Genomic DNA, 14,590 nt, shown 5'->3' on the forward strand with positions numbered 1-14,590 from the left:
TCCATAATAGATGGATAGAAGAAAAACAGCTTTTTTTTTCTCAAATACACAGTCACAAGGGTGAAAATTTATATTATTTCGAGTATAGAATATTTAAAATTAATAAATTCCACATTTTGATAATACAGAAATGTTAGAAAGCAGTAGTTCTTCATCAATTCACAAAAAGTAAAAAATACCTAAAATTAGACTTGGCTGATTTTGAAATATAGCGACACAATTATGAAAGTAACTGTCACCCTCAATTATTTCGATAGGAATATGAAAGTAATTATTTATTTTTAATATTTAAAATATTTTTTTATTATATTATAATTAACCGTATAATAATGATAAATATTATTCTACATAATCATCCAAAATGTTTACCTATGTTGAGGTGTGGGTGTACTAAGAAATTCAGTACTATAGCTCATATATTGCATTCCGGATCCTCCGCTCATATTAGACTGTCTCGATGAAGGCCTTCGTCCATCAAAATCATCTTCAGCTCTTATCGATCTAAAACGTAAAAGAAATATTTTTTTGGTTGCAAATTTGACCAGTGCTAGAATACTAGCCATGTTCAAGCTTTCTGGCGTGTTTTAATTTTTTAAATTACATTAATAATAATGGGTACTGAGTAGGTAAATTCAGAATGTGTACAACTAAAAACGTTTTATAGAAAAGTATTTTAAATGAAACACCGAAAGTGGTACCTAATATTCTAATTAATCATTTTGTTCATATACTTTCAAATACTATAATACTTATAATAAAGTTCTACCAATAATTAACTAAAATTATTACTTATATGAATAACGTGTAATGTAAAAATGTTAATTGACATTTCTGTTTACTTCTATATGTAGGATATGCCCCTCTACAGAGTAAATATTATATAATATGCAGTTTTTTTGCTACAATGGTTTTAATCCTTTGGCATCATACATACATATTATATACTGGTTAAATTTTATATCTTGATATTCATTTTAGTTATTTCTAATTACCTCGGTCTCTCCATTCTAGTTGATTCTTCATCCTCTGGCATCCAAGTATACCTCTTTGGATCTGGTTGGCTACATACAGATTTTGGCCTTCTTCGAAAGTAAGAGCATTCTAAGTCTTCATCATACTGATAAAGTTCATCGGGTGTTGGCGCAGGTGGAGGGTATCTTAAAAAGTCAAAGAAACGTAATTATTCGTAAATACACAATTTATTATTATATACAAATACAGCATATAGTGTAATAATATACAAATATATAATATATATCTATAATCACAATAGCATTTTCAGATGTGGTGTTTATTTATGTATTTATTTTTACTACGCCACACTATGACAATTCTTGGTGACAGAATAATATTCATAAGAAATACGATTATGTGATAAAGTCAAAAAGTAATATTTATAAAACAAATTAACGTTTTCCGTCAAAATATTATGACTACAATCTTTATATTTTCATTTTACTCTTGATTAAACAAAATCACTTACATTTAAATATTAGAAAAAATGCAAGTTGCTTTTTCATGCATGTACTGTTTTTTTTATTAAAATAAAATAACCCGTAGTTCAATTCCCCTATATGGATTTACAAGAACAAGCCAAAATAATTGGCCGCTACTAGTCGCCATTGATAAAAAGAAGCAGCATTTTGGAAACACAAAAATAATGGAAAGTAAGTTTCCTTCTGGCTTTAGTTGTAAGAAAGAAAGATTCTCAAGTGTAGAGAAATACTCGTGATAAATAATATGTTATTTTCAATATTTAAGTCTATATAAAATATCCATAATTGTGCCGCGGATTTATTTGAGAAGTTTTATAGTCTGGCCATTATTAAGTACCCTACTTCAAAATCTTGGTCCACGATTGCAGCAACTAGGCAAATATCAAGAAAAGCTGCATACATTAAATTCATCAACGCTACAGCAGCATATTCATGTACATCCAACTACTATGACGTATTTGCAGGTATGTATAAATGGAAGTATCAAAATTCAGCAGAAAAAATTCAGTACGTTCATTTTTTAAAACAGTTTTCGTTCAGTTTTATGCCTTATAAATTATCTATGCTTCTAACAGGCTTGCACTTAGAGTGGACAAGATAAATAAGAGTAGTTATTTACAAATTGTTATTAAGAGTGATATGTAATAATACTATTTTTGCAAAATTAAATAACACTAATTTTATTGTCACCAACAAATAGTAAAACTCACACCACGCCACACTTGCTCCCATAGGGAGTAGTATCGAGGAACTAGTTTTTTTTCCTCGACCATGTCCGATCCTAATATGATCATATGGGCCTCCACAGAGTAGAGGTTTGTAATAACAGATTTTGTTTTTTACGAGAAATGGATGTCAGCCACTTGCTCAACCTATTAGGTCCATACCCTGACTCACACACAAATTGAAAAACAATATGTGTACTTGTCAGACCCAGTATTCAAACCTGGGACCTACGGCGTGATAGTCCAACGCTTAAGTCGCGCGGTCACCGTGGGCGTCAATCTTATTATAAAACTGAATGTCAAAAATGGAATCAAAATTATCCAGAATAATCCTTCATCGTTTTTTATTACGTCTATAATAATTTGGTGTGGATTTTGACCACCGTAAACAGATGTTATTTTCAATAACGATCATAAAAATATTGCTCACGAACAAATTTATATGAAGGGTAAAAAAATGAGATAAAATCATGATGGGCCAGAAGAAAAAAACTGCTTATCCAACGATAAGATAACCAAAAGTTCAAAATGATTGACATAGTCAATGTTCAAACGCCACATTATTATAGTATGTTTCTGGATAGTTTTATAAAAAATAACATCGGATAGAATTAATTTTTAACATATTTTTTTATTTAAATTCGAATTAAAAATAGTTTTGTTTTTCAATATAATAGGTATATTGAATTCATATTATCATGTGTTTTTTATAGAATTCGCTCGCTTGAATGTTATGAGAAATAAAATGACAAAACTACAAAGTTGAATAAATAATATAATTTAAAAAAATGGGTGGTTATTGTAACAAAGAATTCTGATAATACAAGTACCTGAAATAATTGTATGTTCAAAATGTAAAAAAATTATAATTTTCATATTCCAAATTCAATCTAAAAATAAAATATTTTACGCTTATAACACTATAAAACGACGTCAATATTTCTCAGCGTGGTACTGAAAAACTCTCAAAATAAAACTCAGCGTATGAGTGTGATGTTTTTTTTTATAAATGTAAGTTAATCGAAAACCCAAAGTAATTTGCAGCTACCTAGTATAATAACACGCATTCATTTTAGTAATCTTATTTCAGGTACATAGATTATTTTTCATCTTTGTATTGAAAGGATGTTATGGAGACGTTTCATTATCAAGCTTACTGAAGATTAGCTTATTAAATTTGTAGACTGCTGGACGACCATACAAAATTTAATAGAATACCGGAGAAGCTACTAGCGAGGCGAATTATGTTTGCATATCAGAAAGGCAAATGAAAACTGGACGTCTGAAACTGAGATAGCTGCACTGCCCTACTGGGGATTGGAGGATACTTGATCAAAGTAATTAGAAAGGGGCTGCACTGAATCGTCCGGGATATAAAAAGTATATATACGATGTTATGAACATATTTTCATTATTTATTTTAAGAGAGTTAAATGTTAAAATGTAAATTAATTAATAGGAATATTGATATTCAGATTTTGTATTGGTCTATATTAACATGGAAACAATTTCATACACAAAGTGGTTATCTACCATAATTAATAATTCATAACATAGCGAACATTTAAGTTGGTTCTTTTGTCGTGTAAAATACGTCTCTTATGTGCAAAGCTCAATTGCACAATCCGGGTATGCTCGTGTAGGCGTATCTATGGTTTCTCCACCCGAACCCCAAAATTTTGTATTGGAACGTCAAACAAGAATTGAACGTATATTAAATTATTAGTCATGTCATTGCAGTATGTATTAAAACAATATGTTACTATTCGCTATATGATATTTGACAGCTCGCGGGAAACAATAAATTGAGGCGGCGCCGTGACCCGTGTAGCACCTCAATTTTTAATATATAATTGACGTACTCTATCTCACTCTAAAAGTTAACACAGCGAAGAGAGGGGTTTTTTTTTTTTTTTTTTAAATATAGCACTTTTGACAGTTAATTTCTTGTGTTAATTAACTGTCTGAATACATAAAGTAATAAATGTGATATATTTCACATGACGTATCACTTGTTAGGTATTAAGTGGTATGTTAGAATTGCATCGCTGATCGTGACACTACTAAAACGGTATTTCACATTTGGATTTTATAGTTAAATAGGAAAAATAAGTTGTATGTTTTTTCAAAAAAAAAACGAGGAAATTTCAAAAAATCTGAAAATTTCGAAAATGTCACAAAATGAAACTGGAAATAGTAACGAAAGCGTTTGTTATTTTTTTAGCGACGTATCTTTCCATCAAGAAAATCTATAGTATACTAACTGAATAAGCTTTATAACTATATAAAAGTTGATAATCCCGTAAGTACGAGAAAATAAATACGCATGTATCACTTAAGACTTTAAAATAAATGTCAAAAACAATCGATACCTATGATGAAAACTAACAATGTCTAATTTTATAATACTGATGAATATTATAAGAATATAAATCGTAAGTTACGTATATTTCAGTAATACAAATATGTCTGATCGGGAAATGCCAAATTCCTTATATTTTAGATTAAAAAAAAAACGAATAAGATTGTAAACTCTAATACTGAGTTTCTTAAGATTAAAGTATCTTGAAAGTATTACTGCTAGTAAAATATTAGAGGTATTCAGAAAAGTAAAAGTGATATTTTTACAAGTTTTCGGCTAAATGCTGGCGTGATTTTTAACATTTTGCCATAACTTTTACCAGCCAAACGTGGAGATAAATTATCGCGGTTTGAGTCATCGCAGGTCTGCGAGTTTGGCCGATTTTTATCTTCGAAATTGTTGATGGGGTTTAAGCTTAAAGTTAGTTGCCTGCGGGGGGCGAAACTTACTTAGCAAAGCGCTTTCCGTCTCCTCTATAAATCAATTCTGCCTTACGTTACTCCGCCACCAAAGGTTGCCGGTAATTCATCGAAAACAATTCGCCGAATACAATGAAATTAATTTATCAAAAAAGCAAAATTGAAATCTATTTAATAATATTTTTGTTTTAAAAACTCTATTCTAAAGTTTGTTTTTAAAAATCGAATCACGTCCGTTTATTTATGTACTTATTAATTAAAAAGGGTTTGGTTGGGCCAAAATGCTAGCCCTCATTCTTTTTTCCCTCCTACCCTCCTACCCTCGAATCCTTATTTATTATTATCGCCAGACCAGGGCGATCGGCAGTTACGGGTCATGAGTAGACCATGACTGCAATGTACATGCAGTAAATCCAAGACAGCCGAGCGCGTAGGCTTGCTAAAGCTATCGAGATATATCTGAAATGGGTCTAGGACGATTTGGCGCCGGGACAACTGGACGCCACACAGTTCGAAATTAAATAGACGTTAGGTACTTATAGGTACTTTTAATTTTTTTTTAATAATAGGTTTATATTTAAATTATTATATTATAGTTTAATAGCCGGTGAGAATTTAAATATACACACTTAAATAATGATTAAATCGTGCATATGTTTAAGTTCCAACGAAAAAAGAGTTTTTTATTTTATATAAAGCCTTAGGCATGGAAATTCTCAATTCGCAATAAAAAAATATTATGTTAAAAGTAAAATGAATTAAAACTTCTAAGTAGTAGATAGAAACTGATTAAAATTCCTCGTCTACGTTCTGTATACGTGTCTACGACAGTGCGGGGTCCAATTGTCCTGGTGTCCAGTTGTCCCATTCTCATCTGAAACGACACGAACAAGGCCGTGTTAACTACAGTGATTCATAGAGCATGTATCTCTTCGATCTTCGTTGCACTAAATCTGTTACGGTTTGAGTGAACATCGCATCTATTTAATCCATCCTGAACTTATCATCATTATTCATTAAAGTGTACCGTCCGTTTACCAGTGCGTGATTGCGTGAACACCGAACCGGCTTCAGCGCGCGCCAGCCCTCTCAATATAAAGGTCAGTGCCTGGCATCCTATGTAACCCCCCCCCTCCTATATCCGTAATCCATCTACCATCACCTTCAAATTACAGTCCACTGCTAAAAGCGCCACCAGAGGTTTAATAATATGATAATTTAATGTAAGAATTATTTCGAAACATACTATTGTACTATATTTCAATATATTCATAGTTCATCATCAGTTTAATCACATTCTAAATATTGTTATTAATTAAGTAAGTACGTGCTATTAGAGAAGACGTAGATATGAAAACAATTGAATTTAATATTATAATAATTCAGCATACCTTCCAAAATAATATGGAAATACAGCTGAAAATCATCTTATAAAATCTCAAAACTAATATCAATCAAATAGTCAATAAGTAATAATGACAACATAAAAAATGTTAGTGTAATAATTTATAGTTACCAAAATGAAACTTTTCTTGGAATGTTTTAGATATTAATTGCTGTTCAAAATCTCACAGTACCTACATATATTTTCTTTACGCGTTTCATTCATCATTACCGGCGTCAAATGGGCATTCGCTATCTCGTCGCCCAGATAATATAAGTTATCCTGTCGCCAAAATAGTGGTAGTAAATGGTATTATCTTTAGCCTTTTATCCTTCCTAGTATTCAGTCATATAGAATCATTTAACTAAGATATTATATATTTCACACTTAGTGAATATACATACGATTTAAAATCATAGTAAACCTTTTATTTAAAATAAAATAATCAACAATACTCTTATTAAAAGAAATCCTAGAAAAAAATCTTAGGGCGAGTAGAGTTTTAATACACATTTTTAATTGTCTGGCAAGTACATTATTATTCTCAAGCCAAACAATATTGTTATTGCGGATAATTTCTAATTCCAATGTAACTGTGGATGTTTTACAATTCCGTTAAAATAAATTTATTATACTTATGTGCTGTTATTATTTAAATAAAAGTTACTAATTTTGATTCATAGATAGTGTTATGATTCCTACATAATTATATTTTAACGTACTTACACTTGAATTATTTGTTATTGACTTTTGAATATAAGTACCTAAACATTAAGCTTTATGTATGTATGTGAAATTATTTTCATTGAATATTTTTTATATGGTGGTGAGTTATATTCAATGGATTCCATGATTTATTTCCTTTGATAATTTATTCGCTTACACCCTTAAACCAAATGGCATAATATATAACAAATTGGTGAAAGTGCTTAAGATACGTCACACAAAAGGTAAGCAGGTCATTTAATATTGCGAATAAGGGATAAAAAAGGTGAAGAGTACCGTACCTAACGATACGGATTTGCATACTTAACAGTAAAAGTTTCTTCTTAGGAAAAGTTTTTCTAGGCAGGCCGCATTTAGTGTATATTCATGTAAATCGATGCAATTAAGCTTTAAATTACGGTCATCGTACCGGAAACATGTTGTTGGAAAATGCCATTGTGATCCTACTAGAATACAAATTAGTTAAGATAAATTTAATCCTAAGTGATTGTTTCTGTTGGTGATTGTAAAATCTATTTGAGCTTATCTTTGTATCAATTACACCAATAAAACAACATGATAAACACGCATGGTGCCTTCTTTAAATAAGCAATCTTAACTACGTATTGAATTTAAGGGAGGACATGCTCAGCATACGTCAAAATGGAGCTTTTATGCTATTTTCAAAGTATGGTCCTGGACATTCCTTAAATATGTTCAAACACGCGCGTTAACATGATCTTACTCCCTACTTCATTTATCGTTTGTCAATTTATGGCTACGGCCGTATGTTGTAGCTTAGCCGTATTAGGCGTATTTCAAAAAAATACTACCTTATTCTTAGGTCAATAATTATTATAAAGCAAACATTATTCGTAAAATATGATTGTCACATTTGAATGGTAAAGACATAGCTTATAATCAGTATCTTTAAAATTATCTTTAAATGTGTAAATCTTGCCCATTTTTTGAATAATAAAATGCCTAATTCTTGTCAAATTTGGGATCACAGAGATTATCAATGTAATTTTTTATTGTAAATATTTAAGGAATGTCCAGGATCATGCTTTGAAAATAGCATAAAAGCTCTATTTTTACGTACGATGAGTTAACTCTAATGTTTTATATCGTCGTAGAACTGTTAAAACCTTCGCGATGTGATATAACTGAAATTCAACAGGAAAGACAAAAAACTTTATTTACCCAAAAATTGAATCCTGATTTATCTAAATCAAAAACAGTGGAGGGGGCTTGTCATCATTGGGTGTATGTTATAGCTCCAATGCGATGACTATGTACAAAGGAGGTATTACGGTGGTATTAAAGTGAGACAATAATGTTACATCGGAGATATCTATAATTATTTGTATTTATATTTTGGTGGTACATAGATTTTTAAAGGTTTATTTACTTAACTAAACTATGCTGTATAATATAAAGGAACAAGACATATAATTAAAAAATCGAAATTGTCTTTATTTTTTGAGGTCAACGATGTTAATATTAAAAAAGGAACTTATTAATTCCGCAAGTAAGTGTGCTTAAATATCTTGCTAATTCAAATAAAAAATACAGTAGGTACTTAATTTACATATTTTAATAATAATTATTAATGGATTTATTGGAAGTAGCTATATAAAGGAGGGTTTTTTTAAAACCTAAACAAATGTACCAACCTAATATAAATATTTTTGGGAAATTATATTGCACTGATTTCCAAACTTTACTTAATCTAGACAGTAATGTAATTTGTACTATTTGTTTCATTAGAGAAGTATAGGTATTGTATTAATTTATTTATATTTTAATCGAATAAAACTTTGTAGTATTTTTAAATCTATCTGTATTTTATAGTTACTTCGTTATATATGCAGGTATATATTTAAAAATATATTAATTTGTATATCATAAGACAGAAAATAATAGAATAATATACATAATTGAATACCTACATAAACCTATAACGATAATAATTTTACTATGTAGTTTTCTTTATCTTTTGTTGTTTTTACAGATGCTGTAGTTTATCTTTAAATTGTTGTTTCAGAAAAACTTTATTGTTGAAAATATTATTATTTTCATAATAGAATGTCCATTTTCTCGACGCCAAGCTTTCCATTGTTAGTTGGAAACGTTTTTTTCCCTATATAATATAGACATTATTATATTTATGACATAAAAAAATATGAAATACACTGTAATATTTACAAAATAAATATTATAAAGTAGGTGTATAAATAATATAGTAATATAAATATTTAAAATTCGAATAAAAAATTTATATTGAGTATTTATTAATGGATTGCATACATAGGTACAATTTTAGAAAATAAATGAAATATAAATAATCTTTCAAATACAATAGGTATTTCTTTGTATATTTAATTTGTGAGTGTCATTCATACGAGTATCAAAGTCAACAAACTAGTATGGACATTCAAAAAGGCAAAGCAACTCCTATTCTACCTATCGCATTATTTGCAAGCGTATCATTAATAACATTGGATTAAAAATTCTAATCTAATTTATAATATTTAAAAAATGTAATATATTACCTGGGATATCTTTGTATTGGAGCATAATCGTTGTTTAAGTTTTCGTCTGATGGTACTCTTCGCCGTACGCATACTGAAAGAAGTGATGATCTAAAAATAAACATATGTGTTAAATTAATATTTCTAATATAATAATAAAGAAATATAAAGAAAAGCCATACAAATTAGTTGAACGAAACTTAATTTTAGTAGCGATCTAATTTGCATAATACGTAAAAAACATCTAATAAATAAAACAAAAAAGAAAATAAGATCGGCTGTTAGTTCGCAAAGAAGCTGTATAAAGAAATGAAATGGAGATAACAATTAGACACCAGTTGTTAATTAAATTAAATTTGATTTCTTGCCTGTCTTAAGCAAACTGCAATAACGTCGTGAGTTTATGCGAGGTTTTGGGCCCTCTCATACTAATTAAAACTTTGTCAATCTATTACAAATACACAAACAAACTTTTTATGGAAGAATTCTTCCAACTAACTTCAATACAAATGCCTGAATTGATTCTTGACAATTAATAATACTATTCTTACAACTTGGTGATGAAATATTAAAAAAAAAAAAATGAAACGTTTTCATAATAATATAATTGATCACAATAAAAAGGCATTAAAAGTTATATTACTATATCCAAATGAGTACTAGTGCTTATAACGTTTGCTTATAATATGGTTGATAAGAGGTATGGAAAAAAAATTCCATGTAAGTTTATATAACTACCAAAAGGTTATTGAAAAATCGATACAAATATTTTTATATCGATGGAAATTCTACTACATGCAAAATGAAATATAGTAATAATAAGGTATTCCATTGTAGAACAAAAGTCACGTTTGATATACAAAAGTTCAAGTTTATACCCAGTGAGCTAGAAACTACATTTAGGGCATGGACAATTGTAATATTTTGAATTTTTCCTCCTGTATTATCAAAAAAAATAAAAAAAGAATTTATAAAGTATAATATTATAAAAATAAAAAATGTTTAACTTATTCGATAAAAAAACTTTCATCATTTTATGATACTGGTTTAAGTAACAAAATATGTAATAAAAAAGCCTAAGTATGTCTATTATTAATGAGATAACTGTAAAAATAAATTTTGTAAATAATATAGTGTTAATGTTAAATATTGAGCAAATATAAAAACTAGTTTTGTTAAAACTAACAAAACTCTCCAATTTATTTCACAAAATGAGAAGTAAGTACTATATAGTTTGAATGACCGCGGAGATTACATTGTAAGTAGAATGAAAAGAGATTTTTTTTCCAACATGCTGTTGACCAAAAAGTACTAAAATGAAAAGAATGAGTGCTATTTCTACAGAATATAGAAAAAAATATAAACCATTTTTTTTTGTATATTTTACTTATTCTTGTCAAAATAAAATTATTATTATTATTTCAAATAAGTCGCGTTATAATTAATTTTATACACATTGTGCTGATTGAGTAAGTACTATATACGATATGCATCAAGATGTTAAAAGTTTTTCTAAAGAACAAAAATGAAACAATAATAATAGGTATCATGTCATAATTATTATCTGCGCTTTTATTTGCATTTGTATTATCTATCTGTAAGACCCACTTTTGAAATGAAAAATAATGAGATCGTTAAAATGAAATGCACACATTTTTTCCTATAATGGTTTTGATTCAGTATTGTACTGAAGTTTTTTATTTGAGATTTTTATTTGTGTAGTCTTGAACTCTTTTATAATGTTAATTTGGAGTCACATAACAAATTGATAACGGAATGTATTATACGTATGAGATATGTATATAATAGCTCTGTTAGTATCTAAATATAATATATTAATAAATTTTAATAAGGTTACTTTGTATTATAGTAACAGTCACCAGTTGAAAGTAAATAGGAGAGTATATTATTATTATAATTAATATAATATAATGTAAATGAATTTCCTTAATATTAAACACGATAAAAGTTGTAGAAATTCAATAAGTACAATATTATATTGGTTTTATATTCTAATATATAATTTTTTTTATTGTGACACTATTTTTATTTTTGATAGTACCCTGTTAGGAGCTACTATCAAAACTACTCGTGTTGAACGACCAATCCCTAAAATTTGGCCTCTAGATGGAATCGCAAAATTATTTTAGACCCTATTTTCAACGTTCCAAGTAAAAGTAATATGGTAACTCGTAAATAAAATATTTTCTAATATAATAACTACGTTTAGTCAAATTTTCATGTATTTTCCCGTTCCATTCCCGAATAGTAAGTATAATATGTAAAACGCTTAATAATTTTGTACGCACGGATAAACTTTTATTTAACTAGGTAGTAAATAATTATTAGTAAAATTATTGAGATTTAATAAAATATAATCTATGTTAAGTTTCATGCAAATAAAATTATCTAACATAATTACTCAATGTATGTAGTGAAGATTTCTACGGTGCTCAACGAAAGTTTAAGCGTAGTCAATAAAAAATTGTCTATCTACCAAAAAATCCCTATCTGAAGTTCAAAATACCTGCTTCCCGCTCGTGAGCAAGGGCTCTCTATATTGTAATGAGATAAGCACCCAAAGAATCGCTCCTTTCTCGACCGCTCTAACTCAAATAGATCCAGTTGCTTGCTGGTGATGCAGTATTGTTCTCTGAATTCCTGTTTAGAGTAGAGTGTCGTAGGTGCTCGTGACGATCTGGAGCCAGCTACTCCTGGGACGATGCCTTCCGACGGGATGCCAGGACCCGCTATGCCGACTCCTCCAGCTCGTGCTTGCTGACGTCGGCGGCCCATGTTTTCGTCTTCCGAGTCGTAGCTGGTTGCCAAGTGGACTATGTCCGCCTATAATTTATAATATAGTAAAGATTGTATATATAATATATGCATGTAAAAGAATGTAAGTACTAACATGAGACATATAGTTTTTAAATAGCTGTTATATAGTCGTCAACTTAAATTACGCGAAAAATTAAAACTAGTTGCCAGAAACCGAGTTATCAGAATGGTATGTTATGTTTTTCTGTTTAAAATTAAGTAGGAATTGCTATATATTTATCTATCAGTTTAGGTGTTTGCCACTCAAAATTATAAATACCGTATGTTCCAAGATTGCATATTATATTTCGATTCATTCTTGAAATTTGATTAAACCATAATAATAAATAAACTAGTTAATTCCACACTACGGAAATTTTGAAATAGCTAAAAATAAAAAAACTAAAATACACGTAATTATTTAAAATACCATTGCAATATGACAGCCGTCAAAATAAATCTGTTTAAAAAAAATGCATTTTTAAAGCATAGATTTTAGTGAAACCAACCAGAAAATAAGTCAAACCTTTTTTACTAATGGGAAATCTGTACAGAATTTTAATGAAAATGAAAATATTTTTTTAGTATTATACATTTTATCTAAATATGTTTGTAGATTTCGTGTAAAATGTATCTATTTTGATAAGAAACGGGTTTCAATATTCACTTGATTTGACTCTTTGGGTAAAAGTACGTAGGTAAGTCATTAGTAAACTTCATGCTATAAGAATTGATTTGAATAATTCCATAAGTAAAATAGAACTATTAACCTTTAAGTAATGTGAATAACTTTTAGTAATGACTTCATTTAAATATTATAATATTCAAGCACAGTTTTAACTTTCAGTTATATAGAGACATTTTCTTATCGCGTCGGAGGATAGGCGCTAATTAGGCACAGTGATTATAATATAAGTATTTCACGAGTTCCTCTTTAATTTCCTGCGAAATAATACGTTTAGTAAAACGAAAAGAGAGGCAGCATTATTTACCTGTGTCGACACATCTAGGTGACTCAAAGAGGCTGCGTGACCTAGTGGGTTCACGCGCACGGAGCCGAGAGGTACTGAAAATAAAATAAAAAAAATACAATTAATTCTTAGTATAGCATAAAAAATCAACTTTAGAATTTTGTTAAATATTATCCACAATGACACTCGTTTATCATTGATTGCAAGACACAAAAACTCATAAGTTTATATTATGTATTTCAATCATATTCGATACCTAATAAACGCATCACGTTATCTATTTATCTCATAAAATTCAGACATTTTAATTTTTTTCAGAATTAATAAGCTGACAATAATTTTATTAAAATAAAACAAATAGTGCTTACTCAACATAATTAAAAAAAGATAACTGAAACGTCTATTTGGACAAAACCGGTCCTGCGCATCTATTCTATACACAATGCGGCTATCAGCGGCTATCGTTGGTCGTTTATTTTATTTATGTATTCATGTATTACAATTTTACAATAATTTAACCGTCAAAACTGTCTATCTCGCTCTAAAAGTTAACACAGCCAAGAAAGGAGCCGTTAAGACATAGCACCTTTTGACAGTTTAGACGGTTAACTTATTGTAACAATTAAACTCCTCAATATATACCGCCGATAGCCGCCTTGTGTATAGAATAGACCCACAGGTCGTTATTAAGATATGACGATCAAAATATTGTACTTTTATGTCTTCCACCAATAATTGATAAGTTATAATAGTATACACCATGAAAATCTTGTTTATGTTTATATTAAAATTAAGGATGTAGGTAGAAAAAAGCGTATTTGAGAGATACTGAGAGAAACTCGTTTCATCATTTTAAATTACGTAATGTAAAATGTGTAGCAGTATATTTACATATTATTGAACACTGGCTGTAGTCCTCTCAACGAATTATTTTTTGGTTACACGATTTTTTTCTTATAAAACAAATTTACATGTATGTTCCTCTTTTATTTAACCCCTCAATTGTAATATTATAATAATATGAATATATGAATTTATAACTAATTTTGATCATGTTTAGTTACTTCAAACGATTAATGTTCATCGTAGTTAGCTTAAAGAGTTCTTTGGATAATTTGAAAGAAGTCTTAATTAAATATATCTTTTGAATATAAGTTAAATTGCTGGTTTAAAATTG

At 29.0% G+C, this 14,590-nt stretch overlaps 1 protein-coding gene across 1 annotated transcript; it reads right to left on the bottom strand.

Moving 5' to 3' along the window:
* Positions 1-365: 365 nt before the first annotated feature.
* LOC147068396 (uncharacterized) lies at positions 366-13,502 on the bottom strand. The gene is made up of 5 exons (XM_085952980.1): positions 13,435-13,502; positions 12,153-12,469; positions 9,647-9,736; positions 993-1,157; positions 366-501 (listed from the first exon to the last, which is right to left on the bottom strand). Exons 2-5 carry the CDS (start codon positions 12,419-12,421, stop codon positions 366-368), a joined length of 660 nt encoding a protein of 219 aa, XP_085809106.1. The 5' UTR covers positions 12,422-12,469; positions 13,435-13,502.
* Between the last annotated feature and the right edge of the window lie 1,088 nt (positions 13,503-14,590).

This window comes from Rhyacophila brunnea, unplaced genomic scaffold (genome assembly GCF_057557595.1).
Source record: "Rhyacophila brunnea isolate RB1 unplaced genomic scaffold, BYU_Rbru_1.0 scaffold_3, whole genome shotgun sequence".
NCBI lineage: Eukaryota > Metazoa > Arthropoda > Insecta > Trichoptera > Rhyacophilidae > Rhyacophila > Rhyacophila brunnea.